This window comes from Echinops telfairi, unplaced genomic scaffold (assembly GCF_000313985.2).
Source record: "Echinops telfairi isolate 266 unplaced genomic scaffold, ASM31398v2 ScPeMD7_9;HRSCAF=40, whole genome shotgun sequence".
In the NCBI taxonomy this organism is placed as follows: domain Eukaryota; kingdom Metazoa; phylum Chordata; class Mammalia; order Afrosoricida; family Tenrecidae; genus Echinops; species Echinops telfairi.
In genome coordinates, this window is record NW_022103906.1 from 47,253,912 (window position 1) to 47,281,376 (window position 27,465).

At 50.1% G+C, this 27,465-nt stretch overlaps 1 protein-coding gene across 5 annotated transcripts in view; it reads right to left on the minus strand.

Moving 5' to 3' along the window:
- Positions 1-2,199: 2,199 nt before the first annotated feature.
- The window catches only part of DLC1 (DLC1 Rho GTPase activating protein), a 485,036-nt gene continuing 459,770 nt past the window's right edge, over positions 2,200-27,465 (minus strand). For all 5 annotated transcript variants that reach the window (XM_045286620.1, XM_004696181.3, XM_004696182.2 and 2 more), the window contains 12 exons: positions 27,251-27,332; positions 20,768-20,831; positions 17,794-19,214; positions 17,406-17,582; positions 13,788-13,947; positions 13,471-13,669; positions 11,644-11,857; positions 9,250-9,364; positions 8,493-8,711; positions 7,512-7,729; positions 5,732-5,905; positions 2,200-4,593 (listed from right to left, as the gene is read on the minus strand). In XM_045286620.1, coding sequence (XP_045142555.1) covers positions 4,473-4,593; positions 5,732-5,905; positions 7,512-7,729; positions 8,493-8,711; positions 9,250-9,364; positions 11,644-11,857; positions 13,471-13,669; positions 13,788-13,947; positions 17,406-17,582; positions 17,794-19,214; positions 20,768-20,831; positions 27,251-27,332 — 3,164 coding nt within the window. In that variant the 3' untranslated portion in view covers positions 2,200-4,472. The remainder of the gene's footprint in view (positions 4,594-5,731; positions 5,906-7,511; positions 7,730-8,492; positions 8,712-9,249; positions 9,365-11,643; positions 11,858-13,470; positions 13,670-13,787; positions 13,948-17,405; positions 17,583-17,793; positions 19,215-20,767; positions 20,832-27,250; positions 27,333-27,465) is intronic.

A 27,465-nucleotide genomic window follows, 5' to 3' on the forward strand; every position in this document is an offset into this window, starting at 1 on the left:
ATGGGGTAGCTACCAGATGGAATAGACTCACCGGCACGGAGTATGGTTTTTCACTTTCGTGAGGTTTAATTATGTGCAGATAAAGTAACCCCAAAAGACACATGGACATAGCTACGAAGCCCTCATTCCTTATCATAAGCTTACCTGCACGTGCGTGCGCGCACTCGAACCAGCGATGCTGGGAGGAGGCACTAATGTGGTGGTCTAACATCTTTCTGAATTTGTCTTTAGATTTTACTTTTGAAAAACTCACTTGCGACCCCAGGGCCTAGAGCACTGACCCCGCCTCCGCCCCGCTGGCCCGGCCTAAGATAGTTACATTGATATTTCTGAGCGCTGTTGCAGTCTGCTGCCCTGTTGTCTGTCTGCTGGGGAGTCCTGCAGGTGTTCCCACATCTCTGCAATTCCCTTCCTCCCCGTCTGTCCAGCACCTCCCCCGCTGCTGTGCATCCTGCTCTCTGCACAGCCCCCCACCCCCCCAACACACACACACACACACACACACACACACTCCCCTCAGCCAGGGGTCCCCTGATAAAGTGCTGCATGGCCTCTGGGGACTGGTCAGCCCTCCACTCCTTACCCCCTTTGCTCATCACTTGACCTGGTGCAGAAGCTTCTACAGGCCCTACACGGCAGCCTCTCGGTTCCAGGGCAGCCCTGGCTGCCTGTCACTGGATGCTGAGCTCCATCACTACGAGGAAGTGGCTTCTGCTGCCAGGCTGAGTGAGCCTGGGAGTGGTTTCCCCAGTCCAGAAAAAAAGAAAAAAAACAAAACTCACTTGCATCTGCCTTGAAGGAAAAAAAAATACATTCTCGGAGAGCCATTCCATTTGGTTGGAATTTTCCCTCATTCCATCTACTAATGTGTAGGCAGGACCCTTTGGTATTTACGACAGTACCTGAGCTGTTTTTACTGAAGATCTTGGATAACCCTCCTGAGTGGGCAGCAACCTGGGCCCGATGCTCACGACGTGGTTGTCACGCCTACCACTCTTTTTGATCACATCCCTGCCTGGGGTGTACATTCCGTTTGGGCAGGAAACCAGTCGTGCTCATCGCTATATGTTCAGTCAGTGCCCAGTACTCAAACGACTGCAACTCTTTCCAGACGCAGAAAGCACCAGCTTAATCTCCCAAGTAGCAGCAGCTGGTTACTAGCCCTATGAGCTACCAGTATGTCACCAGGCTCAGTCAGTCTAAACCTAAACCAAACCCACTGCTAATGAGTTGATTCAGACTCACAGGCCTCTGAGGCCTGTAAATCCTGATTGGAGTGCATAGCCTCAATTTTCTCACATAGACCAGCTGGTTAGTTTGAACCTTTAACCTGGTGGCTAGCAGTCCAATGCTTATACAAGTGTTCCTGGGGCTCCTAGTGGGTCAATAGCAGGCATTTGGTGACAGACTAGAGAAACTGAGTAACGAAACAGAAATCTAGAGGGTGCCAGGGAGCATTTTCACCCCACCCCTATAAGGAACCTCTTAGTGACTCACGATTTCAGAACAATTCAAATGAGTAAGGCAGTCTAGGCCTGCATTTTACTTTATACCAAGCTAGGCAAACAGGTCTGGAGGCACAAATAAAAGTAGCTTTGGGTATGACTTTTAAGAAATGATAATTGCATTGGGCACCCCCAATAAAATTATTTTATTAAAAATATTAATTGCGTAGGGCTCTGGATTCCCCTCTGACCCATGTAAACATTTGAAAAAATAAAAAGTTTTACTAAGACAGTGAAGCTTTTACTAAGACACATCACACCTGAGGACTGGACAAATTTCTACTACAAAGAACTCTTTTAGAAGCATTATCTACGTTATCTATAGCTCCATCTTCACCAGTTTTAAATTATTAAATCCAGCACTAATTAGTCTGAATACTTTTCAGGCAAAAAATAACCACCACCACCACCCCCAAATCACTGCCACCCATTCCAACTCCTCATGACCGTCTAGGACAGCACAGAACTGCCCTGTCGGCTTCTAAAACTAAGTCTCTGCAGGGTCAAAAGCTTCATTTTTTTCTGCAGAGCCGCTGGTGGTTTCCAACTGCTGGCCTTGCTGTTTTCGTAGCCCAACATGTGACCCACTATGCTACCAGGGGCCCACCAGTGTACTGTGATGAGCTGAAGCTTAGGTGTGAGACAGAGGTCACCTGAGATTCTTCTCCCTTTCAAATAACAGAAGCTAAATCCATTCAATTTCACAAAGAATACATTTATTTGGTGCCGCTCAGTACAAAACACTGACAACTGCTGAAGGGGAACATAAAGATGTGCACACAAGGCCTGCTGCCCTCCAGGAGCGTACAGTCTAGGCAGGGAGTCACATGGAGTAAGTGGTGCTCATACTGCAGTAGGGGCGCTCTCTAACAGTGGCTCACAGCATCTGAGATCTGCTCAAATATGTCAGGAGTTTCTCCAACAGGAAAGCCAGACGATGGGAAAGAGGCCTTTTGTGGAATCACACATTGACCTTGGTGTCATGAGCATCTTTCTGTTGCTTGTTCTTGTCGCTTTTGCAGTTAGCCTTCCCTACCGAGACCTTCATTTGGAGGGAACCTCGAGGCTTCCTCAACCTCCACTAGCGTTTCCTGTTTTGCTTGTGAGTGGCTCAGTTGCAGTTTGGCCTTGTTGGGAGTTGCAGCCCGAGTGTGCCTTCAGTCTATGGCTCGGTCTGTACGCGAGGGTGGTATGGTTTGCGTGCTGTGGCTTGGAGCGTGGGCGTGTGCGCTGCAGTATAGAGGAAAGCAGGCCAGGCTTTACCCTTCTTTGAAACGTTTAATAGTGCACTTAATGGGGTATATATTCTGTACAGATATAGAGCAAGTTATAAAACTCTTCTTTTTATTCTCTTTTCACTTAAATTGTATTCATGTAAAGTGTATTTACAATAGAAAACACAAAGTCTTGAGGTACAAAACCCAAAAGAATATCTGAGGTATAAATACAAGTATATTTTAAATAATAATCTTCATCATGCTTTATCCATGTTTGAAAGCACAGTGGACATGTGTACACGTTTCGTAATAGAATGTATGTACAGCACAGAATTTTACAAATCTGAAAGCCATTAACATGAAATAGACATGTCTATCTTCTTGAGGAACATTGGTCACCAAAATACGCAGATTTCAGAACTCACCTGCTCCCACCTTAAAATTCTTCAAAGAACCTTAGAAATAACACTGACAACGGTAACTAAATTAGGGTATAACAAAATAAAAATCCTTCTGACAACTCTCAATCACACAGTATCCACTTTTGATCCATACAAAATAAATTTATTAATACTGTCTCTTGAGTCATCTGACCACTACAGTAAAACCTGTATAAAAGATCACCTTTCCAAACAACCGTGCTTTCCTCGTTTTGTGTTTTCCATATCACTAACATATATTCCAAGGGTACTATAAAGGAAAAGACACGGAGGAAATACTAAACAAAAATAGGTCCTCACACCCAAAACGTTATTTGCTGGTAAGGACGAACCCAGTTAATAAACACGTGCAGCTTTCAGAAACGCCGTCAGCGAAGAAAGCATGATGGTTTGTGGTCGGGCTGAACCCACAGGGATTTCCCTGGGGAATGCAGTTTCCTCCACCTGTCTTAAAATGTCTGTTATAAACATGAAATTGCAAATAAGAATCTTAGCAGTTAAAAAAAAACATGTCTGGATGTTTGACCGGGAGTGTTACGGGACATTCAACCGCACACAGCTGCAGTGATCTGCACTGGCCAAATATTAGCATGGCAGCGGGGATCCGGTCAAAAAATTGTGCATCCGAACTGAGAGAAGAATCAACCTGGAGAAGTCAGTTTGAAGATAAAGTTAGCAAAGGAGGAGGAAGAGGTTTACTAACGGGGGGCGGGCACCAAACCAGCAAATGAACAAAGGGGTTGGGGCTCCTTTTTGGATGGACCCGTGGGTAGATTCCACGTGAAACGAAACCTGGCGCATCAACGTCCTTCCTGGAGGTGTCACAGTGTGCCAGACACTGGATTCCAACCTCCGCGCCTCCGCCATTCAACCAGCAATCACACACGTTCACACACTCCTCTGTACAAACCATCCCCTTTGCTCATCAACGACTCCAGTGGATACACAGCCCCTCGCCACACTGCCGGTCAATGACCCCGCTCCACATACACCGAGACCACAAGAGAATGAGGTCTCTCCATTCGCTCCCATAATGCATTTTAAAGCTTTGCTTCTCAGAAGCAATTTGAGTAAGATTAGAAATACATTTTTTGGTACACTCTTACATATTCCAGTCAAGGCCCACATAATAGACCCTAAACCAACAGGAAGCAGCTTTAAAACATGTATCAAATTGCTATCGTCTTGATTCCTGCAGTCCTATGTGTAGTTTTCTGCTCCAGGAGCGGGTGCAGGGCCCATGCGTCCCAGGACTGGTGAAGGGTCCAGAAACAGGCTCGGGTGGGGGCACAGTTGCTCCGCTGCCATCATCACCTAGCTCTGGTATCTTTGGTCTCAGTGTTCTGGTGGCTGAAAGAATCTCGAATCTTCACAACTTCTGCTGCACACAAGTGTCCGAAGGATTTTGTGTACCACTCGGGCATGTGGCCACTGTAGGAAATAAAAAGGGAAGAGCAGAAGACTCACTCAGTTGGAAAGCACCGAGGTAAGCAGAAGGGAGTTCTGAGTACCCTTCCATTTCTTGATCAGCAAGCGAAAAACTACTCTTGTAAGGCGATTATTACTGTGAGGCAATCTCCCGGCACATCTGCCCCATGTGAAAACTCCACAGCCATTGGATGGATTCTGATTGGCGGTGACCAGGCAAAGGTTTCTGAGGCTGTCATTCTTCCCTGGAACGGACAGCCTCGTCTTTCTCCCACAGAGTGGTGGGGAGGTTTCAATTGCTAACCGTGCAGTTAGCCATCCAACCCTATCTCCCAACAGCACCGGCAGGGCTCCTTCTTGTTACACGTCAGCAAGGACTAACATCTCTCCGTACAGAGCGTGAATCCGGGAGAGCGCCGGCATGTACACCCCACACAGAACGAATGCATGGATAAGGAAGCAGCACCGAGACGGAAACACTGCAAATGAGAATTTACTTGCGGCTCTTTTCTTCTGCCGCTCATCTCACTCGTGTTCCGATATGAATACTGTGTAGCTATGGTAGAGGGCACGGGCTTAATTATAAAGTCTAGGTTCCATGATTCCAGCACTTCTGAATATAAAAGAACAGCTGCTTTCTAGTTGAAAACAGTAACACTTATTCTTTCCTGGAGCTCTAAATTCTTACCAGATCCACCAAAGCCCCCTTGTTTTAGTATTATTTTTTGAGGGACAGAAAGTAAAATCTCAAACAAACGTATTGCCGTTGAGTCAATTAAGACTCACAGAGACCCTGTAGGACAGGACAGAACTTCTCCTGTGGGTTTCTGAGATTCTAACTGTTTACACGCGTTAGGGGAGTAGAAAACCAACTCTTTCTCCCTCTGAGTGGCTGGTAGTTTTGAACTGCTGACCTTCGCAACCACTACACCTGGACGAGGGCTCCTTAGAAATGAAGACGTGGTGTCTCACAGGCCAAGAAACACACAGATGTGACAAAGTACCAATCTACCATGGAGTCATAACAACGATGTGCTTGTTGTTGCCTATGCCCCGCCGCACCAGAGACAGCCAGCCGGCTGCACCAGACAGTCTGAACCTTCACCCGGCCCTCGCCTGGTCAGAAGGAGTTGGAACGTACCGTAAGTCAGCTCTGCACATGTAGGTGAGTTTGGATCTTCCGGACCCACAGGGCTCAATCAGATACCGGGAGAGGAGCACGTTAACTCGCACGCCCACCACAGGGGCCCGGTCGTGATCCACAGAGGTGAGTAAAAGGGCACACGCCCCTTTGGGTAAATTAGTCCTCCATGTTCTGCAAAGACAAACCAGAGGGTAAACATGAGATTTCCTGGAGGCCAAGTGTTAACAGGGGAGGCAGGTCAGGGTGTTGCCCCAGCCCTGGGCACGTGGCATACTCTAGAACGGCCCAAGGGCTCACTTCTTTCAAGAGTGTGACCGGAAACCACTTTCATAGTGAACAAATGTATTAGAACACTGGTGTCTGGGTCTCTGGTCCTAGGTTTACCACTGCTACAGCCAGTTGCTGTCGTCAACTCTTGACTCATGCTGACTGGATGTCATCAGGGTAGAACTGGGTTCCACAGCGCTGCTAACAGATGCCTTTTCAAAAAAGATCACCAGGCCTTTCTTCCAAGGTCCCTTGAGAGTGGACTGAACCGCTGACCTTTTGGCTAGCAGACATGTGCATTCACTGTTTATACCACTAAGTTAGGTTTAAAAAACAAACAGAAACCAAACACACCCACAAAGCCACTGCCATGAACTACTTCGGGACTCCTAGTCACTCAATAAGGCAAAAGCCAACAGCAGCACAAAGTGCCCAAGGCGGTTTATCCTTACAGAAGAAGCAGAGCCTCATCTTGCTCCCTCAATGCGCTGGTGTGTTTGGACAGCCACCCCTTGGGTTCCCATCCCAATGCTCAACTCACTGCACCACACGGGCTCCAACCAATGCCAGAAGCTAGTGGCTTTTATAGGCTGCTGTCCCCTCACACACTCATGAGCAAGCCAGAAAGTGTCACTTCTGGTCAAGATGTTTCTCTGGGACCCGCACACCCAGGGGACCATACGGGGGTGAGACCAACTCATTGGCACCCGGAGTTTACCAAGCAGCCTGCTCTGGGTGGGTGGGTTGTGCCCTTCTGAACGGCTTCCCAAGGACTCAACTGCTTCTCTGAACGAAAACCAGACACTGGGCACAATGTGCACATTAACCAACGTAGCAGAACATGGGCATCCCAGTGAGGACTGCTCTCTGTGAAAAGTTCCTGACCCGGCCTAACAATGTCATATTTACACAAAGATTTTTGGAATTCCTCTTTCCAGAGATTTTATGAATTGCTTATAAATCCGTTTTAACCACATCTCACTTGGGACCTGGATGCTACTTCCTGGGTTATTCATTCACTAAATTGGGATGCAAGTCAGTATCGGCCATTCCTCACATGGAAATCTGCCCTCAACGGGGTAGAATCAGAGAGCAGCTGTGTAAGAAGGAAGGTGCCTTTCCTCCTGAGCTCAACCCCAAACAGAGTTCAAACTGCTTGCAGTGATCAACATGCTCAAATCCCTCCCTTGTCAGGGACCCACACTCTGCTGAAGGCACAGACTCTACTGGAATCATTCTGTTACCTTGAAAACACTCTCCCTGCCATAGAGTGGATGCTGACTCATAGCAACTGCATTGGACAGGGAAGGACTATCCCTGGAGTTTCAAGATGCTCCCCCTCCATGGGACTAGAAAGTCCCGTTTTCCTCCCGTGGATCAGCTTGTGGTTCCAAACTGGTGACCTGGTGGGTTGCAGCCCAGCATGTAACCACGACACCACCAGGACCAGTGACTACAGGCTTGCTGACTTCTAGCTCCCCTGCCCACCAGGACCCAGTGGGGCTCTCACCTCAGAACGACGTAGTCGCGGGCAGGGTGCGGTGCCATGCTATTCTGGACGTACTGGTAAATCTCCGTCTGGCTGTCCAGGATTTCAATCACTTTCGAATCCAGCAAGTCTACGTCCCAGAGGTGCTGCTCCTTCAGGAGGCGCTTCAAGACGTCCTCCGGCGGTGCAGGGACTTCAATGGTTGACCTCCACAGCCTCAGCGGGGGTCCCTCACTCACCTGGAAACAAGACGGGTTTTGCGACGTGAGGACAACTCATACACATTTCGACTTTAACAGACAACTGTTAGCTGGGGAGCTAGTCTTATGCTTACCACATTACTGTCAGCTACTCACAGCGAACTTTTGAACACCTTGGGGAGTGTGGGTGCCGGCCTCCCACACAGTCAAAGAATTGAGTATTGTTTACAGTTTGACATGTGGATTTGTGTGTGTAGTGCGTTGCTATTTTTGTGGGCCCGAGTGTTACAAGTCTCTGTTGAAGATGCTGTGTGCTGATCATCTCCAGCACACAGTGGACTGTGCAGTGGGCACTCACAGTACCCGGGTGCATCTCAATAGTGGGCGGGGGATTAACTCTGTGTCGCGGTGTGCCCTTGTGGTTCCGATCTGTGCTGTTTGAGATCAGCTGTGGCATCAAGGAAGTAAGAGACGGGATCAACAAATCCCTCCTTTTCAATCACGTTAACTCCTACCAGATGCTCGCTTGCCCTTCAAAGAGCTTGCCAGGCTGATGAGTTAAACTCCCCCTACACGCTTCTAGCTCTCTAAAGGGCCAACAGTTTATGACTGAAGGCACGGGCAACAGCTGGGGCATTCTGACCAAGTTATAAAGTTGAAGACACCACAAATGTCCCGAAGCCCAGCACGAAGAGCAGACAGAGCCGAGGAATGTCCCATCTCTTGCAGCGCTGGCAAAAGGCCCCCGCTCTGACCCACGTCTCCTGAGCCCTGGAGCCCAAACGGCAGGCCAGGAACGTACCTTCTTGTAAGACAGCTCAGCCTGCTCAGAAGTGGAGTGGCTGACCCAGCCTTTAAACTTCTCTTTCACCTCTTTAAACAGGCTGTCCACACAGTCCTGGAGGAAGTGGTGGTAGCCGGTGGGCTCGTCATGACTGAGGCGCCCCAGTGCTTCCAGAGTGAGGGGCTTCAGCTCTTGTTCCGTGTAGGAGTTCCGACACCGGCTCATTTCCTCAGGGACCTGGGGAGGAACACAAGAGGGGGAAAGGGCTCAGCCCATGGGGGTGGGGGTGGGGGGGCACGCATGCTCGCTGGGCAGCCACGCAAGTGGCGGACAGACACGATGGGCTGGAAACGCAAAGCAACGCAGGTGGTCCTGTGCTTCTCACAGATAGATGGCAGGTGTTCCTCCCTCGGCCTCGTTCACTATCCGGAGGCTGAGAAACGGGCCTGCACGGAGCTAGCGAATAAGCTGCTCTCGTGTAAGGCAGCCTTGGACACATTTCAGCGAGAGGCAAGTTTAATGAAAATTGGGCTCCCACTGGTCTAGATGGTTCCTCTGACCCAGGGTTTGTTTCAGATGGCTTACAGCTTTCGCCTTCTAAATCCAGGAGTTGAAACAGCCAGCATATTAAAGTTCCAATACGCTTGCTTATACAAGTGTCTGCAAGCCATCGCCAGCTGCAGCAAAATGTCTTTCTCTCAAAGGCAGAGATGAATCGAGCCCAGACAGTGCCCCCTTTAACAAAGGAGCTCAGTCCGGTGACCCCACTCCTTACCTGGAACAGTTTCTTGCACTCTGCGACCATGTGGGCCAGCCCTTGAGCGGCCGCTAAGTTTTCATTCAAATCTTTCTGATCGGGCTTGCCCAGACTTTGTTTCCGCTGCATCACCCTAGGGACAAGGATAAGCGGGGGGTACAGATTGAAGCAGCTATAGATTTTTTATCCGTGTGACTTTGAGAAACATTTCACTGGAGCCTGTCTGCTGACAGATGGACTGATGCACCAGAGTAGTACGTACGTGTACACACACACACACACACACACACACACACACACACACACACCCCACTAAGGAATGTTCTCGATGAAACCCAGGCTCTTTCAAGTCAGGCCATGAAGCAGGTCAGCGTGCAAGGTCTAGGCATGGGTGGTGGGGAGGAAGGAAGGGGCTTCTGAGGAGTGTGTGGGTGGGAGGCTCTGAGAGTTGGGGTAAATAGTGTCACCATTCTTTCCTGTTTAAACAAACAGGATCTCTTCCCAAAGGTGAGAGATGAGAAGTCTATTGTATTCTCAGGGCTCTGGTCTTAATCTTATCTGATTTCCCTCTTCAGCTCCTTCTTCTCTATCCCGTTAAAGTTGGAAGGTCCCAGCAACGGAGATCCAGTTAAAGGACTAAGTACTTATGGCATCCAGAAGCAAAGCTGCTACAATCGAAGCCCCGCTCTTCCTAAGACCTATGTCAAGAACCTTTGGACAGCTGGACAGAGCCCGTGTGTGGGAGCTGAAGTCCAGCAGACTTGAGGGTGGGCACTGAAGACGACCCTGGACGAGAGGAACCGCCAGTGAGCACAAGCAGGAGCTGCGTGGAGCGGGCAGTGCTTCCTTCTGTTACACACAGACGGGCTGTGCGTCAGAACGGACCACAGCACCCAACAACGAAGTCCCCTAGGGACTCCTGTCTCCTCACACCCCAGCGAGTGGCTCATCAGCGCCCTGGTGGGGCAGCTGATCACACGTTGGGCTGCTGAACCACAGGTCAGCACTTTAACCCCTCAGCTCTTCCTGGGGAGAAGGAGGCAGCTTTCTGCTTCCGTAAGATTTACAGCCTCAGGAACCCACCTGGGCACTTCTATTCTGTCCTACAGGGTCGCTAAGAGTAGAAATCGACTTGAGGGCAGTGTTTGTTTTTAAAGTACGTGCTGCTGCCCAGTTAGTGGACTCCTGGATCACGCTGACCCCTGGCGCAATGGTGGGCAACGCTGCTTGGTCCTTCATACCAGGCTGAAGTAGATCACCAGGCCTTTCTTCCGACTCTCTTAGTCTGGAAGCTCTCATGAAACCTTTCAGCATCACTGCAACGCACAAGCCTCCATGGACAGGTGGGTGATGGCAGCACGAGAGTCCAGGCCCGGAATAGAATCCGGGTCCCTCCCTGACCCACCATGTTCCTGCACCCGAGAGAGGTCTTTATATTCAGATGGGCAGGAGAAGCAAAACAGGCCTGCCATTTCTTCCTGTCCACGGGAAGTTATTCCCAAACCAATCTTCCTCTAAAGCCTGTCTTCCTCATGTATCAAGTACACACTGACCTTGCAAGACTGTTTGGAAAATTAAATAAGAGAGCAAACATAAAAAGGCTTAGCTCATGGTCTCCGAATAGAATACGTACTCAGTAAATGCCAACCTTTCTTATTTTTCAGGTAAGTGTGACTGTTTCTACTTTTCTGTGTGTTCTGTGCAATCAAAGTTTGTTCTGAGGCCAGATCCTGAATCTCACTCACTGCCATCGAGTCAATTCTACGGAGCAGAGCAGACCTGCCCTCTGTGACTTTCTGAGGCTGTCCATCTTTACACGAGCAGAAGCGCCCAGTGGTTTCAAACAGCTGACCTTGCGGTTAGCAGCCCAGTGCATAAGCACTATGCCAAGACCAGCTTTACTTTTAGCTCTTTTAGGTTTTGGCTACATTGCCCTTCCATTTCCAGCACTGACTCAGAGGACTGGCTGCAATGACCACACGGGTCCCAAGCAACGAGGGTTTTCTTCTCTGTCCTAGTTTGTTAGGCCGGTGAACTGCAAAAGGCTTTGCTGGCAGAGAGTGTGATGGAAGCATCAGACCTGCCTCAGAGGCTGCTCCGTGCAGTCGCTGAGTCACAGCCCACTTGACGTCAGGGAGGATTTGGGGCAACGTGAGCACCAGCCCTTGCCGTCAGAGGACACTGAAATCGCTCACAGCCTGGATGGTAAGGAGACTGTCTGGGAAGGCCCACTCCCAGGGAGGAGAGACGTCCAGCAGAGGCCACGTGTGCAGTGAACGGACAGCGTTCCAACTCATCCCATCAACTCGGTCACAGCCCCCCAAGAACCCGGTGCCGGCCCCGGAAGGAAACAAGGGCGGCCTCCGTCCCTCCGGCAGGGAGGGTGCTGCCGGCACCTCCTGGGAGCCTTACCTCGGGGACGAGTTCTCTCTCTTCAGGGTGTTGAGGTGGAAGAGAGAAGGTGCGAGGCATACGGCGAGGTTGGTCGGCGTCATCTGGTTTTCTTTCACGGCAGCGGTGACGTCGCTCAGGAAATACAGCAGCGTCTGTAGCACCTCCCGGTTCTCGTCCGGCAGGAGCATAATGGCGGCCTTGATCGCCTGGAGACGCTGGTCCTTGGGCACATCTGCACAACACCAGCATTTCCCCGTCAGTCAGTGATTTTCCATGAACGCTGCAAGGCCACGTCCCAAAGCAAATATCGGCTTCAAATACCTCAGGGCCCAGAGCTGAACGAGCTCTTGCAAGAAAGCGTACTGGAGGTTACCACGAAAGAAAACACGAATCGCCACCACCGTCACTACCCTCAAGTATTTCCTGCTGTATGGACATTTTAAACACCCACCATGCCAACAAACTCCCACCTCCACCCCCAGAGTTCAACGCACGCCTGCTCTCTGAGGTGCAGAGCACTTTCCCTCTCCTAAGCGTTTTTACCCCCGCCCACCCTCGCCCCCGTTTACCATTCCCAATGACTGAAAACACGACAAACTTATTTACTGGTTTGGCTTTAAGAAAAGGCCTTATCCAAGATGTGTCCGGGGGAGTGAAGAACAGAGGACTCCCAGCCTCGTCAGAAAGTGTGTCCTCTCTCGGGAGATGGCTGCTTGTCAACTTTTGAGTGTGCTTGTACACTTACACACTTGTCCTGGGTTTGTTCATTCTCGGTTTGGGGAAATGTGGCTAAAACTGTCCGTTTAAATAGAGACATGTTTCCCCCGAGTTTCTTAAAGGTTAGTGAGCTTATCAAGAGGCTTTTATGGAAAGTCATTCTTGAGAAGCAAACCCAGACAGTACCGTGAGCACACACGTGCAGGCAGCACTGAACGCAGGCTCAGGGTTCCTTCGCCACGCCAATCGCATAAGAACGCATGTGGTGGAAAAAGCAGGCCACTCCAAGGCGGCCCACAGGACCAGTGATCCAAAAGCTCCATGGTTACAATACATAACAAATACCTTGGGGGGGCGGGGCCGGCAAGGAATCCGACCCGTGTTTGCACAAATGTGAAAGGATGAAGCAAAGAATGAAATACTCCAGACCAGCTCCAGGTCCCATAAAACAAAGCCCCCGGTGCCAGTCCTACAGACCATTTGAGCACTGTGAGGCTCGGCTGCTAAATGAACATTGCTGTAATGCCACCTGGAGCCAAGAAAAACACCGGACTCTTCACATTATAATCCTGATCTCGACCATTAATTTGGACAACTGTTTGCTTTAAGCTTTACTTTAAAGGTGAGAGGGGCATGGTATCGTTTTTCCAAGAATTTCTGGGTGAAGCTGAGAGGAATAACAGAAGATGACTGATTCATTTTCCAGTCAGATAAGCAACGGGGACCACTGTGGAATGCTAAACATACAGTGGTCCTCGTAAAGAGATGGGCAGTTGGTGAAATTCCCAAAGATGGGGCGGAGAGCGTGAGATCTAGACACCTGCTCTGTGTAAGCACCAGAGAGCACGCTGTTCTGAAAACGGGTGAAAGACTAGCGCCTGGACGCAGAGACACACTGTCCCGGCGATGGAGACATCTGAAGAGGGACGCTTGTTTCCCGATTATTCCAGCGAACCACGCAGAAAACAGCTCCACCGGTGAGGAGGAGCGAAGGCAGAAACGGGTGACACGTGTTTCCAAGAGGTCACTCTCGTGGGCCCAACAGAATGACATCAAAGGCAGCCACCGGCTTTGGCTGGTGCTACGTTTCCCCCAACGCCAACAGCCCTGCGATCAAAGGGCACTTACACTGGTAGATCTGCAGGAAGGTCTCCGAGAGCTTGTTCGTCATTAGTGGCTCCGGAAGATCTCGAAAATACTGCTTCAGCATGTCTGCCACATCGTACGCAGACTGTCCCTCGTAACTGACACAATCCGCGGCACTCTCATTCATCTGGCGAAGAGCCTGAATCCGGGATTTGACCCCCGATTTTCTGAAGAGCCCCACCTGTTTGGAAGAAAAGCAGGAAGTGTTAGGACGGAAGCAGGCTGCCACTGGCCAATAGCAGCGTCCGCCTGAGCACCTCATGCCCCTGGCGGGACGAGCAGGTCGAGTGGGCGCGCACCTGGTCCAAACAGTGGTTGCGGAGGTATCGCATGGCCTGCTGGATGCTCTGTGGCAGGGGCTGTCCGGTGCGCTGCACGTTGACTGTCAGAGGGACCCCGAACACATTCCGGTCCTTGTAGTCTGGGACCTTGATTCTTTTCATGAACTTGGGCACAGCCCTATTGAAGAGAATACAAGGGGATAGGTTCACTTGTCTGCCTACACTTGTCCATCTCTGTAGATACACTGTACTAACTAGATACACACCGATCCGGCAACTATTTAGAATGAAATAAAGCTACAAGCTGACACAGATCGTGGTGACAGTTGCAAACCATGATCAATACCCCTACACTGTACAGGTAGGAAATGTTTGTCTGGCAGTACACGGGGCAGTAGGTCAAAACCACCAGCTCTGCAGGAGAAAGAGAAAGCTTTCTACTCCTGCCAAGAGGCACAGTCTTAGAGACCCACAGGGTCGCTGTGAGTTGGCATCAACAAATTCCTCAGTTGCCCCAGTCCCATGTCCAGGACTTGTGACAATGGTCCTGTGTAGACAGCGTACATACTGGTCATGACTGACGCGGGCCATTTCCCTCAGCACGGACCGCTCTGTCGGGCAGCGGACCTGTCGGGCTCAGTCATCTTCCTTCAGTGGTGGACTTGCTTTCTACTTTTACCCCTGAAAACCAGCCCCGGATGCTTCGGAAGGCTCCCTGGTGGCCCAGTGAGGTAAGCTAACTGAAAGCGCTGGCTTAAACCTACCAGCTGCTCCACAGGAGAGAGATGGAGACTGTTGGTGCTCAAAGATGTAGAGTCTCACAAACCGCCTGGAGCACTTCCGCTCTGCCTCGACGGCAGCGGGCTATGCTTAAAGACAGCTGGTGGATTTCCTTATAAAATGGCGGCAAGGGAAGAAACAGAAGTAGCTAACAGCACTCAGAACAAACCCGAATCCACTGCTTTGTGAGAGGATTTGATAAGCAATTTCCCATTCGTCCTGAGAAAGGAGGGGAGTCACTTTTCAGTTCCTAAAGACTTCAGGCACTCGGGGTAACAAAGAACAGGTTCATAGTGGAAGAGGAAACACGCCAATGCTTGATGATGGTCTAACGTAATGAGACCCACACTCCAGGACTCAACGGTGGGGGTCAAGCTGAATGACCCCAAGTCAAAATAAATTCTCTTGCGGATGACCCCGGAGCATATCCCATCTTTAGGTTTCTGAGGGGAGGTGGCAAAGGGAACAATGGGGGTTTTGTGAACCCTACCAGGGTCCTTGGAGTCCTGAAGCCAGGTCCACCCCAGCAGTATATGCAAGAGCAGGAAACGCTTGTCATGCCTTTGAAGCTGTCAAGCCGAAGCCTCGGCTCTACGAGTGACCTTTCCGAATGGGACAAGAAGGGGCAGGGCCAAACAGGAAAGGGCCGCTGTCCAACTGCTCCCCGTGCCTCGGCGCCCACAGAGCGAGACTTTTACATTTGGTCTCGACTCCTTGGAAAAACTGACCAGAACTCACGACGCACTATGGACTTCCAGATTCCTGAGGGCTTGGTGGGAAAGAGCGGGGAGGCGGCACCTCCGAAACGAGAATCCCAACTATGCGAGTTTTAAATCGCTGGCAGGGAAAGTCTTACTGTGCAGCACAGAGGAACCCTGAGCAAGACCAACCGCCGGCCCCCCCAGCGCGCGCTCACCCACAGCCACAACACGCTGCCGTTTATAGCTCGGAGAGGGGAGACGCCGCCCCAAGTCCCCGGGTCTCTCCATGGAGCTCAGTGCACGGGGCCGGGGGGATGTGTGCATAAAACACGCTTTGTGGGTGGGGGTGGGGGGAGCCTGGCGGCAGAATGTGGAAAGAACACATTACGCTCTCCCCCGAGAATCTGAAGCATGTGGGGATAAACTGGTCAATACTTATTTCTGTCATTCAGAACAAACAACTTCTGTATTTAGCACGGCTCACATAATAACAGCCTTCGAACAGGAGGTGCTTTGATGCTGAAGTGAAAACTCACTACGGAGCCTGGAGGAGGAGGAGGAGGAGGAGGAGGAGGAGGAGGAGGAGAAAGAGCTGCAGAAAGAAAAGAAAAGAACAGCTCCCCGGCTTGGTCGACTCTCCAGAGCAGACTTCAGGCTGAGGCAGAGGCTGCCGCTGCCGACTGGGCCACTTCTCTGCAGGGGTCCAACGTACTTGTACACTTCTGCAGGTCACACGTATGCCTGCCGAGAGATTTAAGGAGGCCCACCGGATGCTCAAGCAGGAGCCCTGGTGACATGTGGTGGGCTGTTTGAGCCCACCAGCTGCTCTGTCAGGGTCAAGATGGGGCTTGTGATGATACCTGTAAGGAGTTGGCCTGAGACCCACATCAACCCAATGGCAGTGCGCTCAATGGAAACTGGGGAATGCATGGAGATGTCCAACTGGACATGCAGGCCACCGCTGAGTTTCCAAAATCATGATGCACAATTGACCAACAAGTTACAAAGGTTTCAACTTTCTTCTTCTATTTTAGCCTGTGCTATTTTCAAAGTGAATACCTGCCTTACACTCACAAGGGACTGACTCGGAGAGCCTTTGCTGGGGGAAACAGGGCAACCAGGAGGTAAATGGCACCACCTTCCCCGTGACGTGCAGGTAGACCGAGGAGAGGTGCCGCAAACCCACCACACAGGACTGACGCGAACATACGAGAAACCGGCTCTGTGGTCTCACAACCTGTTGTCGAACCCATGCGATCTTTTGTCCTCCTTTCCCCAAGTCGGATTTGCTACTGTACCTCTCCCCACAGCGGGGCTATTCCTACCACTGGGAACGAGACCTACGCTAGAGGCCTGCAGAATGTTCATGGAAAAACGCCACTGACCTTTTCATTCCCTTTTCCCATGAACTTTGTTAAGTCCCCCTGCGTAACCTGATGGGAGAGTCATGTGTTCTAACCTCATCCGTGGGCAACAGTGGGCAATTTGTCACTCAGACAACTGAAAGACGCAGTCAACCAACTTCCTTACGTTTCGTGGGCTTAAACATCTCAAAACGCACCCACTGTCATGCAGGCAATTCTGACTCATAGCAACCCCGTAAAACAGAAGAAAACTGCCCGCGAGGGTTTCCGAGGCTACCAGAAGCAGACTGCCTCATCTTGCTCCCACAGAGCAGCTGGTGGGTTTGAACTGTAAGCCCCAAGGTTCCTTGATGCTGGCTTGCTGATGTTCATCAGCAGGTGCTGTCGAGTTGGTTTTGAACATAGCCACCCTATGCACAACCTAACAACACTGCCCGGGCCTGTGTCAGTCGCACGATTGCTCTGACGTCTGAGCCCACGGTTGCAGCACTGAGTCCATCACGTCAAAGGCCTTCCTAATTTTGCAACCCCTCCACTTTACCAAACACGAGGTCCTTCTCCCTGAACCGGCCCCTTGTGACAGTTCAAAGTACGCGAGACGACGCCTTGCCATCCATGCTCCCAACAGTAACAAATCTGGCCTCGAGAAGGCGGGGACAAGTTGTACTTCCATGTTCGCTGAGAGATAGTAATAAATGACAGAACCGATAAACCTTTAATGTTGGGTTCCCCTCAAGGAACGGCCCTAACATCCACTTGCGTCAGGGCGTGGTGCAGTTTTAAACTCTTACCAGCTGAAACCATGCTTGTTAGAAGGCGTGTACTTCTCCAGCAGGGCCGTGAGCTTTAAGAGCGAGTACTTCTGCAGCAGGTTCATCTGGGCCACCGACTGGCAGTTGATCTGCAGCGAGACAGAGTTTAAGCTCGGCCGGTGAGAGCTCTGGAAACTGTGCCATCTCAGCCTGTGCCTGCGGGACAACAGCAGGGGAGAGTGAGTGCCTTCAGAGGCTTCTCACAGGGGCACCCCACCTTGCCCACGAGAGGGCTCAACTTCCGGTCCCTGCTGCCACCGAGGACCCAGGAGGGTTTGGATGCCCTGCCGGAGCCACTGGCACCTGGGGGCCCAGGCCCGTTCTGCTTCCCCTGTCCCGTCTGCAGGGAGAGGAGAGGCGCTCTCACCTGTTGGACCTCGTCAGGGAGGCCCCGACCCCCGAGTCCCTCCGTTCGGGGATGTCGGCAGGCTCCTCGGGCTCGTTGAGGGAGTTTCCCGTGCTGTCCAGGTCGCTGGGCGTGGTGCGGTCGTTGTCCACATCCAGGTGAATCTGCTTCGGGGAGGACGGGCAGGGCGAGACAGAGTCCAGCGCGGAGTCGGAGTCCCCCTCGTCGGAGAACTTCTCGGACCACTGGTTGACTATCCTCTGCATGCCCTTCACGTGGTACAGGATGTCGTCCAGCTCAGGGAAGATGTCCTCGTTCTCCAGGTCGGCCAGGTCGCCGGAGCTGGAGTAGAGGATGGAGCCCGGCACGTTGTCGTAGATGCTCAGCCGGCTGCTCACCGAGCTGGAGGAATTACGCCTCTTCAGCTCCTTGGGGGCCTCGCCGCTGTCTTCCCGCCGGAGGCTGAGATGGCCAGGGCCGTGGAAGCTCCCCGTCCTCCAGTTCACGGAGGCGCCGGTGCCCGCGGGAGAGAAGTTGCCGTTGGAGAGGGCCTTGGGGAAGGTGCCGGGCTTGTGGTCTTCGGGGATGTAGAACACCGTGTCCTCCGGGTAGCTCTCGCGGTTCTTGAGGTTCTGCTCGGCGACGTTGCGGAAGGCCGACGGGCCGAAGGGGTCGAAGCCCTCCAGGTACATGCCGACACGCTTGTTGCAGGCGCTGAGGCTCCGCGTGCGCGTGACGGGGCTGGGGGTGCTGACGGCGCTGCTGGTCTCCGACTGGCTGCTGCTGCTGCTGGTCTGCGTGGAGTTGGACACGCTGCGCTTTCGGACCAGGGGCACGTTGATGTGGTTGCCGTTGAGGGTGGAGATCTCCACGCAGTTCAGCTGCTTCAGCTTCTCCTCGTCCACACCCTCCTGCAGGATAGGCCCGCTGATGATCAGCCCCAGCTTCGAGGGGGCCTTGTGCTTGCTGGGGTGGGCGCCGCGCAGCTTCAGGCTCTCCATCCGCTTCAGCAGGCTGCGCGTCTTGGACTTGGCGTTCTTCTCGGGGCCCTTCATGCCGAAGCTGAAGCTGGACAGTTCCCCGGGCGAGGGCAGGCTGCCGAAGGAGTCGTCGGGGCCCGCACGGCGGCCGCTCGAGGAGGAGCAGACGCTGAGCACGGAGGCGGTCCTGGGGGCTGCCGCGTCGGCGGCGGCGTGGGCGAGGCTGCTGGAGCTGCTGAGGCTGCGGACCGAGGCCACGTCCTGGCGCTCGCTGAGCTCGGTCAGCATGCTGTCGCGGCTCGCTGCCGGCTGCAGGGGGGAGTCGGTGGGCGAGCCGGGCAGCGGGCCCTCCTTCGGAGAGAAGACATCAAACTCTTCCAGCCGGGACCACCTCTTACTGTCCCTCTGGAAAGTCCACTTGCCGCTGATCGCACAGGGCTCGTCCTCATCAGAGTCCTCACTCTGCAAAGACAGAAAGGAGCTGGTGACCCACCGGGGCAAGTCCGGCAGGCGGCGCGAGCAGGGCACCCCAGTGCCACACTCGCCCTACTTCTTCGGTAGTTGGTTAACAGCGAAGACGTATTTATGGAATGTCACCGGGAAAAAGCGTGACCATGCGCGTTGCCAGCTAAATAAGAAGTTATTTTACGGACGCCCAGAGATCCACAGAATGTTCTTTAATGGCTCACAGAGGAGCCCTCAGATCAGTGAAAATTCCAGGCATGCAAAATATGTTGAACTGCAGTCGGCAACGCGAGTAGGGCTCCCCCTGGACAGCCTCCGAGGTGGCTGGTGTGATAGTATGTTTCCGTCCCCTTTGCAACTTCCATCTCTGGCTCCCCTCGAAGGGCACCGGGCACCGTCTCCTAACAGACGGAGGCAGGTACTGAGAAAGGAAAGCTGTGACTTCTTTTCAGGTCCATATTTCCCCATCCCTAACCTGGTCTTCCCTCCTCCCACCACCACCAGACCTGGGGCATGGCGGGCTAGGGTGGATTTCCACAACTGTCCTGTGAAGTTTTGACCTCGGGCATGCCTGTGGGCCATCTAACAAAGCCTCCCCAACGCCCAGTGCGGACAGCACAGTGCACTGGCAAACTCAGTAGCAATGTTGCCAACTTCTGTGCAGGGGTCCATGATAGCACAAATCACTGTGCCTGGTGGGCGGGCTAACGAAAGCACGATTCAGTGCGATCCGCATCTTTCCCAGTGGTGTGGGAAGTATCACACGACCCAAGCTTCCCAGGGCAGTGAGTGGAGAGCATTCAGCGCTGACGTGGAGACTCTTGTACACAGCTCAGTGGATGCAGACGTTCCAGTCCGTTTGTTTAAATGGTTTACCTCCCCAAGGAGGCAACCTGTTGCAGGTCAGGGACTCCAGGATAATTGAAATATGTTCTTGGAACAGTTAGAAATAATCTCCTTTGACCAAGCTTATTCCTGTTCACTCTGATCTGTGGCGTACCCTCCCAAGAATACCCCCACCTCTTGTGCTCAGACCTCATAAAGGGTCTTCACACCACAGACAGGAGAAAACAGCGCCCCAAACTGGGACGTGCCACCACTGGACTAGCATACGTGGGACCTGGCCTCCCCCTTCTTCCTTTCTCAATGCCTGTCCTCCCTCCAACTCCTGCTGTCCTTCACCATCCCACAGACCAGCCTGCAGCTCTCGGTCCTAGATGCCACTGCTGTGTATGAGGAGACAGAATAGACAGAGAATTTAGCTGTATTTTCTGTAGGGAACAACCTCCTGGCACTCGTTAAGTTCACAGCTTTAATGTGAGGGAGGCACTGAGCTAATCAGGGTAAGGAAGACATGATTTAGGTAAAACATTTACCAGTCAGCTGCTACTACCGCTTTCAACCGTCTCAGGCTACAAAGTCCTGGGGAATCTTCCCTTGAGCACACCATTTTACATGTACGGAACAAGGGAGCCAGTCTTGGAGAATTAAAACCCATAACAAAGCATACTCTGGTTTTCCTCTCCTCCTACGACACATCCAATACTTACTCTCTTCCGATGAGGGCTAATTTCCAACTTCATCACTGCACACTTGTTTAAAGTATTTAGACGCCTACAAGGCAAAGGAATAACATTAGCAATGGCGAATGAGTCTTTTTTTCAAACAAGTAAATTGTTTAGGGAGTTTCTTTGAACCCAGTCTCAAACACGCACTATCATGGAGAGAATTCCGATTCATAGTCACCCTGCTGGCCAGAAAAGAACGGCCTCTGTGGGTCTGAGACCATTAAGTGTTACGGCAGTAGAAAGCCTCACATTTCTCATGGGGGAGGCTGGTGGTTTTGAACTGCTAACCATGTGGGTTAGCAGTCCAATACCCAACCCATTAATTTAGACACCAATTAGAAACACTGTAAAATTATATCTAGTGATGTCTCCTTTCACATAAATAGAAACAGCAAGAAGGACTCAACCGGAGTTGCTGACAAATATATATAAGTGGTATTTAATCTCAAATCAATGTTCAAATGAAAAAAATATACAACTGTATTTAGCTGTCTTTGATGAGTAACGATCTGAAAGCAAACCTGACCGTCTTTAATATTTCACTATTTTTCAGCTTCCTTTACGGAACAAACAACTATTTTAAGATTCTGTATCCTGTAGCTTGAAGGATCAAAACCTGGCAGACTTTAAAACAAGCACTTCAGATCAGGTTCTTTTTCCCCCCTTCTTTCTTTCTTTTTTAATTGGCACATAATCCACATCATACAGGTCAATCATTCCTCAGAATTTTCTTTTGGAAAGAAGTCTTTTTAAAAATTTTTAATAATAAAAAACCTTAGTTGACAGTCATGTTGACATAAAATTAGGGAAATAATCGGGTTTTGTTAAAAATGAAATGGTAACCCAGGCTTTCCCAGGAAGTACAAAAAGCTGAGCAGCGCCTTCAATCTGGTGGAATCAGGGAGTTTTGCAGGTGAGGGTGTGAGTGACAGCACTGAGGTCCCAATTCTCCCTAACACTCACCAGAGAGCCCCCCAGCTCCCCCTTCCCGACCCTTTACTCTTCCACCCAAGGAACTTTTGAACCTTTCCCACTCTGGGGGCTGTCTAGTTTTGGGGCTCTACTTGCTAGAGCAGTCAGAGGTGCTGCTTAACACTGGACTCTTGCGTTTTCCTGAGCTAAGAACGGAATTCTCAGAGATGCACACTGATTGATGGAGGCTCCAGAGACCTCAGTCCTGTTCTTGCAGCTTGTCTAACAACTTGGACGCATACGATAGAGAATGGGTCTGCATGCCTGATGAGACTGCCTTTGGCTTCAGTCTGTTTACAAGTGCTTAAAATGCTCATACAAAATTCCTTATTGATCAGCCTGGGGAACCAGAACAACAAACAAAAACAGCCAAAGACTTTAAAAGGAGTGGAAATAAGGCTCCTCTGTAAGGGACATCAAGCACTTGATGGACGATGAATACCTCAGAGTCTGAAAGGCTCAAATGTTTTTTTAAAGATTTAAAGAATCCAAATTCTTAGTCTTAGGTCTGGATTTCGTTAATCAAACCTGGAATCAAGTACCCACTTGACTTCATTTAGGCTTTAATGGTTGAGTGGTGTTTATAACCAAATTTACTAGGCATGGAAATATATGGGCAGGGGGAGGGGCTTACTTCGCAACGCTAGCTGGGAGTCAAATGGGTCATTTTTCATTTGACCCTGACCCTGGAGGGCAGGTTTGGAAAGGCCAACGATGCCCACTGCATGCGGGCAGCACCAAGCTGATGGCATCAGAGTCTTGTAGTACCGAGCTTACTCCCCGGAGTTTCTGGAGGATTCAAGCCCCCGCCCCCCTGCCCTCCCAGTAATGCCTCCTGATGGCACCTCATCTACTCACAGAGGAGAGTGTGCCAGCAATGACATTAACAGTACAGCTGGAATGGCCTGGGTCAGGCAGTGCATACACAGTGTATCTGTCATCCTCATTTCTCAGGTATAGAAAGCAGCTGCTTTCAAATCAAGTCCAACTCCTGGCAACCCCAGGTGTTGAATCAGAGCAGGAAGTGTGCAAGGATTAATTCTTCTGAAGCAGATCACCAGGCCTTTCTTCCAAGGCACCTACAGGCGGACTCGCAGTGCCAGCCTTTGGGTTAGCAGAAGTGTGTTTGAGGCCTCCAGGATGCTGCTGTTACCTTCATTTTACAGAGGAGGAAACGGCATGGACTGACGTTAAAAACTCACTGCCATCCAACTGCCTCGACTCACAGAAACCCTGTGGAGGTCAGGGTAGAACTGCCCTTGTGGGGTCCCAGGACTCTGCACAGGAGTCGCATTGCCCTAAGCCACATAACTAAAAAATAGTAACCTAGCACTCAAAAAAACGATCTGTATTCATTTTTAAAATTCCTATTAATAATGGAAGTGCATCAGGGCAGATTCTATCCTAAGCATGACTCTCAAACGCAAGCTGAAACCCTGCTATAGTAATCCATCTGCCCAGAAGCCCAGCCATTCCCATCCCCCCAGCCAGCCCTCTGATCAGAGGAATGTCCAGTCTTATCTGCTGGGCAACTTGTATCCTGCCCTAGGGGGATCGGGAGGGGGCCCAGGGGGGCTATCCAAGGTTCAAGAGCTGTTGGGCGTGGAGCTGCAGGCGTCCTGATAAAACCGCAGGATGAAGATGGAAAAGGAGAAGACCAAGGAAGGAAACGGGGCAGTTTCCAAGTAGAACTTGAGAAACAAAAATGGTTCCAATTCTTGAAAGATCTTTTCTTGGAATAGGAGGCGTTTCCTTAAAAAAGAAAGAAAAAAAATCACCGGTGCTCCTTTGAATAGCGCAGAAATGGTGAGGACGTTTCTGTCTCCTCTAAGGTAAACTGCTTTCACCGCTCAGGCGTGTACAGGGCTGTTTCACAATAAAGCTTATGTCGAAGACCATGCTGGGGCGATCGCTTTTTCATTATAGCACACTACCTCATTTAATTCCTTGGTGTAAAGTAGCCGAGCTGTTTCTAGTAGATTCCACACGGGTCACACTATTTTGTTCTAACCACGGCCATTGTGTGGATTCCACTGCTCAGCAACCCTGTTTCAGGGCTAACCACAATCACCGGAGGAATAAAATTAAATTCCAAAGGTAAACATCAGGATGAAGCATTTCTCAGAAACTACAAAAAGACAAAGAACCTCAAATCAGAGGAAATTACCTGAGTTACTCTAATAGGTAGCTCTCTAGGTCACAGTATTATCTGCTGACCATGTGAGTCAAAGCAAGCTAATAACTCCTGAAGCTTTTATTGAGTATTAGCACTCTCATAACCTTGGCCTCCTCTCATCAAGTTTGGGTTATACCTCAAAACTAGCAGGATGGAGGCAAAAGCAATTCTCTCCAAGGAAAGGAACAGGTAGGACCTCCCAGTGAGAATGCAGTTAGCTATCTAAACCCAAAAGCCTAGTGGTAACTTTTGGCCATGACCAAGTGGCCTATTTAAGACTGTATCAACATTACTATTAAAACAGTATGAAGTTCACAAAGGCCGTCTGCCCTAAGTGGAAAATACTAAAAGAGATGAATTACTACTTGGTTTTTGACCAAAGGAGCTAGCTATGTAAGAACTTCAAAGATAACAGGCGAATGAATGCTTATCATCGGTCTCTCTCTCTCCACAGAGCACCACAGGTCCACAGACGTGCCGACAACATCAGAGCATAAAATACGGCCCAAGTCAATGTGGGAGGGAAGCATGCACGACTTATTTAGTAAAACCTTTCAACTGAGTCTCTAAAAATGTCCATTCCATTTTCCCACAAACTTCTTGAAGCCCACTCCCATATATTTAAAAGCAACTGCTCAAAACACTTCAACCAGGCAAAAGAACAGAAGTCTATGAAAGTCTGTCAGTCTAGAAAGACTGGCCCTTGAGCTCCACGAGCTCAGGAAATATTTGGCTCCCACAGGCCAAGCCAATGAAGTGCATCTCGGAAGCCAGGGGCTGAAATGTTTGTTACACTGTTCTAATGAAAGTACTTGAAACACATTAAGGATGATTTCCATCTTTTCCTTCTAAACATTAGTTCATGCCTTGCCCAAGGGGAACAGTTTTTCCATGAAAAGTATGCAGATACGAATATATGCACAAGAACCTCTGGTTGGGTTTGCTGATACAAATAATGCTGAATTTTCAAAAAAATGACTGATTTTCAAAAAAAAAGGCAAGGAAAATCCCACATCCCTCACTATTTGCTTCTCACAGATACCTGTAGTCTAACAGGAAACTCTCACAATCACCCAAGACACATTATTTTACATGTAAGAGATGCCAGAATATGCTGCAGAGTTTGAAGACGTGTATCAAAGTCTGGCTTCTTTTGGGTTCTTCTTCGAAGGAAAGACCTTGGAGCACAGCTTTATGCTTGCCAAAAGAGGTGGCTCTGGAATGATACTCAAGAGCCAATGTCAATCACAATGTCTCTTCCTCCAAAGCAACCACGCATTAAGTCTATGATGTGCTACAGAGCAGGGACACCGGGCTCCAAAGAGAGGGAGGGAGGGAGGGACGGAGAGAGGAGGGAAGAAGGCAGGAAGGGGTAACTCGAAGATGCAATCATGATACTTGGAGCTGAAAGCCTATAGCAACCCAGGAAGTCCTAAGCCTTTGCTTGTGTTCAGACAGCCCCACGCACCAAATGGTTAATGTGTGTGAAACGGACGACGTGATGCAAGGCAAGCCACTGAAAGCATTTCCTGGGCTACATCTTAGGAGTGACCTAATTCATATGGCTTATCACCGATGATGAACCAAAAATGAAGCAATCTGGCCCCACAACTAAGCACCGAAGCCTCCCCATGACGTTTCCTCATTCCACACAACATAGCTGGGCTCTGACACATCACAAAAGCAGGACTTGGAATCAAGTCTGCTTCTGAGACTGTACGTGGATCATAGGCATCTCTTAGCAGTCACTTAATTTGATACGAAGTGGCAGAGTTTCCATGGTTAAAATACGGCATTTGTCTTTCTTTCTAGAAACCGAGAATAAGTCTGCTTCATATACCAACCTCATCACTCTACTTATCTTTCCTTAAAACCACCGCTAAAGCTAGCTGCCTCCCACCACACTGTAGTACCTAAAAAAGACCAAAAAATAGGACCTTTGTAAAAAGTTATCACTGTTTTCTTTGCCTGCAAAGAATAAAGAAATATAGGGTATGATTTTACTTTAGTGATATTTTTATCAGCTTCAACACTGAAATGGAAAGAAAGTTTATTTTAATTTGAAAGGGGATAGATATTTCATCAGTGCATATCCCCATCGTCCCCATAACTCAGCTTTTAAGTTTTGAGGAAAATGATAAAAGATGAGTATCGTAAAATGAATAAAAATGTCACCAAGATGTGAAAGGATTACCAATATCCCCTCATTATCCCTTGTACTTCACTAAGGGTCCCAAGCCGAGGCTCTGCCTCAGGACCCGGGAGCACAAGGACCAGGCTTTTTGACAGCTTCATTCACAACCCACACCAGTGCCCCCTCACTGCTGGTCTCCTGCATCTCAGGCCAAGCCCAGTTATTTTACAACCACATTGAATCCTGCACGGGGAGCCCTGGTGGTGTAGTGGATACGAGTTGTGACCTAATCACAAGGTCAGCAGTTTGAAACCAGCAGTCTGTTTCAGGGAGAAAGATGACAAAAGCTACAGTCTCGGAAACCCATGGCAGCTCGGTCCTGTCCCCTAAGCCGGCTGTGAAGGGCATCACTTTGGTGGCAGTGAGTTTGGTTTGTCCGCCCTGGTTTCCAATCACAGATGCCTGGAAACTGAAGAGGTTCAGCAAGCTCTTCTGGAATGGAGACGATGGCCCTGATGCCAGAATGCCACTGTCCCCCACCTCCCACGGATGCTTCCTACTGTCTTATTTTCACCCAGTGTGACAGCCACTGTGACTGTAACTCTTAGGGTACCTGGCTTGGGTTGTGCAGCCAGCTATACTGCCGTGAACAGTATTTTTGCTCCAAGTTTACAAGCCTTCTGAAAGTTACATGTGTGAGCCATCATTTGGTATCAAACATGCAACACAAATATCAAATTTACAGGTCATGGGTGGTGCCAACTGCTAGCCTCTCAGTTACCAGGTGAGAGGCTGGTGGTCCAAGCCCACTCTGAAGTAGGTAGTCTTGGAAGCCAGGCCCGAGGATCTGCTTCTGAACGCCCACAGCCTAGAGTGCCCTGCAGAGCAGTTGTGCTCTGCTTACAAGAGGTGACCAAGGGTTGGACTGACTCGGGTAGCTAACACCAAGAAGAAGGTCAATTGGAGGACTTATCAGGGCAGTGTAGTTGCCATTTGTAATGACGACATTAAATAACAGGATTTTACCTTTTTTTTTTTTTTGAACTAAAGGGCCTTTGGTTTACAATACAGCAAATCACTAGTCGCATGCTAAGCAGCGACATGACAGAATAAAAGGAAAACAGGCTGATTCAGTGGCAGTAACTACATTACACACACACACACACACACACACTGCATTTACCTGCACAGAGCCTCAATGGCATCTCTGTCCAAAAAATCATGCTCTCTCTTGACCAAAGTAATATCAATGGGAAATAGGAGATCTGTAAGACAAACAAAAACAAATCCCTTTATTAAACACTTAAGTCTTCCTCAACAAATTCCTTATCAGAGAACCAAGAAAGCTCCAGTATAATTCACTGAGTAACTGGCATGTGCAGGGGAATAAATTGGACG